Raw genomic sequence first — 5,125 nt, 5'->3', positions numbered from 1 at the left:
ACGAGCGGTTATGCGGCAAGACAAACCAAGGGAGAAAATCCACATACCAGCGTCGCTATACTCGGTTTGGGTTTTTGCCCTTGAATCGCGGATTCACGACAGAAGGTCTAATCACATAGAAATAGTTTCTTTTTGGTATGAAAGAAACTGTTAAATGCGACTTACGATATATCTCTCAGTTTCAGTATTTCCACACACACAAAAGCACGCGGGTGAAACACCGAACATTTCCGTGTCACGCGAAAGCTGCTTATGGGCAGAATATACCTGCGCAGAGTCAGCGGCACAGACGACGCACTGCAGATTATTGATGCCGCGGTAGGGATTATGACGAGTACTTGGCCTGTTTTCTTTTGTTTTAAACAGTATTTTATTCGTAAACAGACACATGATAATATAACAACATCATTAAGAAGGAGCACAACAAGTTTAAAACTTATGATAAGTGCTCACATAAACATGCCTGAAATTTCATGGCGGAATATGATCAATGCGACACATTTTTGAAAAAAGAGAGAGAAAAAAAAAGAAGAAAAAAAGGAGAAAAACAACAAGGAAAACTTAGTTTGAGTTTTCTTTTCATGCTGCGTGTAGCGGGCTGTAATAATCTGCAGTGCGCCGTCTGTCCTGCTGAAATGACATAGCGGTGAGCGCCGGGCCTTATGAATATGAACGCATTTGCATGGGCTTGTTGTGCTGTTACCAACAGGGTACGAGTGCTACAGGCAGGTGACAGGCGTGTGCTGTGCGCCCCGTACGTGCATCACAGTAGCCCAGGCCAACGCTAACCGCGACTACTGGCGCTGCAGACCTTACCCACCCGCTCCCCCTCCGGAGAACAACAACGGCGACAACGGTCAGATGCAGAAGAGCTTCAAGTCCCCCGAATTCAACGACACAACCACCACCCAAGCACCCACAGGGGAAGAAAACGCCGGGGCGAGGAGAAGTTTCAAGAAACCCGTGCCTAACCCTACGACCACCACGGAGGAGCCTCGGATGATGAACAGCTTCAAAAAGATGGGACCTCCTTCAGGCGAAGAAGCCAATGGTCGTCGCAGTCTCTTCAGATCGCTGTGCCCTCAGTTGCCCGGTGGAGCCGTGCCCCAAGCACCTGGTGGCGTTCTGCCTTAGATGTCCAGTGGTGACCGATCTTACTGCATGTGTTGATGTTTTTGGTTCATGATGCCGATAGCTTAATATTATTCAAAAGTGAACTCGTTGAAAAATTATGCCCGGAGAGGTTTTGTTGGTTTTGCGATCTGATAAACAAAGGGAAGTTAGCGCTCTAAATGTATACGACATGTGTAACAGAGTAAGTGAGAGTTTTTGTTGGTTTTGGTGATCTGATAAACAAAGGGAAGTTAACGCTCTAAATGTATACGACATGTGTAATAGAGTAAGTGAGAGTTATTGTTGGTTTTGCGATCTTAAACAAAGGGAAGTTAGCGCTCTAAACGTATACGACATGTGTAATAGAGTAAGTGAGAGTTATTGTTGGTTTTGCGATCTGATAAACAAAGGGAAGCAACCGCTCCAAATGCATACGAAATGAGTAATAGAATAAGTGAGAGTTATTGTTGGTTTTGCGATCTGATAAACAAAGGGAAGTTAGCGCTCTAAATGTATACGACATGTGTAACAGAGTAAGTGAGAGTTATTCTTTTTATTATCATGAGAGGTTTTATTATTTTTATTTTGAGTTTTGTTCTCGTTCGTCTGTTCTTCTAACTTTCGTGCTTTGTGTCCAAATATGTTGTGTTTGTTAAAAACTGTTATATTAGGCTTATTGTGCCGACAGTTTTTCTATTCCAAAATGTTCTTGTAATTTTTTCACTGGGCGCTCAAAAAGTTTTGTTGAATTGTCCGTTTTGCTTCATTGTGTCGACGGCTTTTCTGTTCAAAATCATTCCTTTAACTTTCAATGCATTTGAAGACTCGTAGAAACGTAAAATGAATCAGTGCAAAATACCAATGGCCATCACTCTAAGGGTCTTATTTTGTTTGACTGGGAGAATTCCTCTTACAAACAGGCGTTGGTTCTGTAAAAAAAAGTCTAATATGCTATTATGCTGCCTTCATTTTTTTTATTTGAGGGAAAAGATTATGAGGCAAAACAAAATAATTTCGTGTGGGGTTTTGTTTCAAAGATTACTGAACCAATACCTAAAAAGTGCTAAAGATAACATATTTTTTTATTGTACATTTCTTACTGTGTAAAATTGTTATGAGACAAGGATAAAGAATAATAGAAACTGCTGAGTACAAAAAAAATCTACTTAGTGAATTTTTTCTTAGGCAGCAATGTGATTGTTGTCGTTTGTAGAATCTCGAAGTCTGGTTTTTAATCCTGGTAACAGTGCAAGCACTCTTTGATCTTGTGTCTGTGGGAAAATTAAAAAAATTAAATTACGAAAATGACAGTGATTATGATTGTGTAGCTCAAAATGCTGGATGAGTGTTTGCCATTTGAAAAATATCATGAATCTTGCTACAAAAGTAATACATTCTTGTCTGGTTGAAATACACTGATTTTGGTTACTTTGTGAATGCGGGGTGTATGTTACATTGTTCCTACTATACAAATTGTTTATACATGCATTACAAACTGTGGTGTGGCTTGATTGCTCACAAACACACACACACACACACACACACACACACACACACACACACACACTGACACGCGCACGCACACACACATACACAAACGCATACACACTGACACACACACACTGACACACACACACATACACACACACACACACACAAACGCAGACACACCGACACACACACACACACTGACACATACACGCACACACACACACACATACACACACACACACAACACACGCGCACACACGCACGTACGCGCACACACACACACACGTACGCGCACACACACACACACACACACACACCATACACACACACACACACACACACACACACCATACACACACACACACACACACACACACACACACACACACACACACACACACACACACACAGAGGCCGTTAATGGAACGTTTAATCATTGACAACACGAAGAAGTGATCAGGACGTTGGCCTCGTTGCCGTTGAAGAGCACGGACACACACAGGAAAATGAGATAATGATCACAAGACGAACTTAGCTCAGTTAGGTGCCGTTTGTTTAACCTCAAAATGTCGAGACCCAAATACCATTTACATTTACAGTTGTTGTGTTTGAATAAAATGTTAAATTCATATTCACACACATGACAAAACAGTAACATATACTTAAGAAGGAGCACAACAGATTAAAGATCATGAAAAATGCTGACATATTCTTTTCAAAATGTCCAAGGCGGGATATTATTTAAGACACATAATTATGAAACAAATTGATCCGGAAAGCTTGTTATTTTCAGAGTGTAAATATATTGGAGAAAGCTCCCGGACAGACTTTATGATTCAAACTTTTAAATATGATGACATGCCAAGAATCAGATCAACGAGGGTTTGGTAATTGGGTGGGGTATTTGGTCGATTAGTTACAAGCACGGAACCTATATTTAAAGAGGTGTAAATCCCCGGTTTACGACTGTTATCTAATGCAGCACCAAACAATCGTTTAATACAAATTTAATAAAAACAGTTGTCATTTTTGTACCGACCTGCAAATCGTACCATTACCTCCCATTCTGAAAACATAGTATCAGAAAAGGTCAACGTAGCTTTCTCTAATATGTTCACACTTGTTTCAACACACTCTGAAAATATCAAGTACAAAATATTAGCGAAGTAGTTTATTTGGGGTCAATCTGTGCCATATGTCGTTAAACAAACGTGACTTTGAAAACGTCTTACGTGTGATGTTTTGTGTGTGTAGGTGTCCTTGTGTTGGGGAGTCAAGATTTGTGGGTTTTTTTTTCAAATTTGTTTGATTATTGTGCTGTGACTGCCAGGGTTCGAGTGCTACAGAAGGATCACGGGGTTTTGCTGTGCGCCCAGCACGTGCATCACAGTAGCCCAGGCCAACGCTGACCGCGACTACTGGCGCTGCAGACCCCCCCCTCACGATCCCCCCGCCGACAACGACGACGGCAACGACGGTCAGATGGAGAACAGTTTCAAATCCGCCCAACCCAAAACCACAACCACCACCAAAACCCCAGGACCGAGGGAGGAAGAAAAATCCAGGATGATGAACAGTTTTAAGATGCCCCCTCCCTCTACAACAACCACTACGGAGACGCCTCGGATGATGAACAGCTTCAAAAAGATGGGACCCTCTTCAGGCGGAGAAGGCAAGGGTCGTCGCAGTCTCTTTAGTTCGTTGTGCCCTGAGCCGCCCATTGGAGCCATGCCCTAAGCACTTAATGGCGGTCTGTCTTGAAAAGTGCTAGAAAATAGAAGGAATGTGCTGTAAAAAGATTTCTGGTTAGTGAATCGTTAGGATGCAAAGGAAATATGGTCGTTTCCGAATTTTGAAGCATACAGCTTTTGGACCTTGTAACGGAAATAAGCATTTTGCAATAGCGAGGTTTAAGCCTTGTTCAACGACAGCCACAATCATTTTTGAAATCGTATCTCAAAGTTCCGAAGAGTTTGTGCCATTTAAGAAATGTTATTAAACCTTATGTTACAGTACTTTAATAAATTCTTGTCCGATGGATACACACTGACTTTGGTCAACCCCCCGCGGGTTAGGGGGAAGAATTTACCCGATGCTCCCCAGCATGTCGTAAGAGGCGACTAACGGATTCTGTTTCTCCTTTTACCCTTGTTAAGTGTTTCTTGTATAGAATATAGTCAATGTTTGTAAAGATTGTAGTCAAGCAGTATGTAAGAAATGTTAAGTCCTTTGTACTGGAAACTTGCATTCTCCCAGTAAGGTAATATATTGTACTACGTTGCAAGCCCCTGGAGCAATTTTGTACACCCCCGGTATAGGGGTGTGTATAGGATTCGGTCGATGTGTTTGTTTGTTTGTTTGTGTGTTTGTGTTCGCATATAGATCTCAAGAATGAACGGACCGATCGTCACCAAGCTTGGTGAACAGGTTCTATACATTCCTGAGACGGTCCTTACAAAAATTGGGACCAGTCAAACACACGGTTAGGGAGTTATTGCTGGATTAAGATTCTACAAGGACT

The 5,125-nt window shown here is 41.8% G+C and overlaps 1 protein-coding gene across 2 annotated transcripts in view; it reads left to right on the top strand.

Annotated features, from left to right (window-relative positions):
- Window positions 1–4,646, top strand: part of LOC138955158 (uncharacterized) — an 11,869-nt gene extending 7,223 nt beyond the window's left edge. Inside the window, exon 4 of one of the 2 annotated variants that reach the window (XM_070326822.1) lies at window positions 3,935–4,646. In XM_070326822.1, the coding sequence (XP_070182923.1) occupies window positions 3,935–4,341 (407 nt within the window). In that variant the 3' untranslated portion in view covers window positions 4,342–4,646. Of the gene's footprint in view, window positions 1–709; window positions 1,545–3,934 lie in introns of those variants that run through there. The other variant, XM_070326821.1, reaches the window with a different exon arrangement.
- The last annotated feature ends 479 nt before the right edge of the window (window positions 4,647–5,125 follow it).

Source organism: Littorina saxatilis, unplaced genomic scaffold (assembly GCF_037325665.1).
Source record: "Littorina saxatilis isolate snail1 unplaced genomic scaffold, US_GU_Lsax_2.0 scaffold_2168, whole genome shotgun sequence".
Classification (NCBI taxonomy): Eukaryota; Metazoa; Mollusca; class Gastropoda; order Littorinimorpha; family Littorinidae; genus Littorina; species Littorina saxatilis.
Note: the sequence above shows the minus strand (reverse complement) of the source record. Positions and strands in the feature narration are given on the sequence as shown.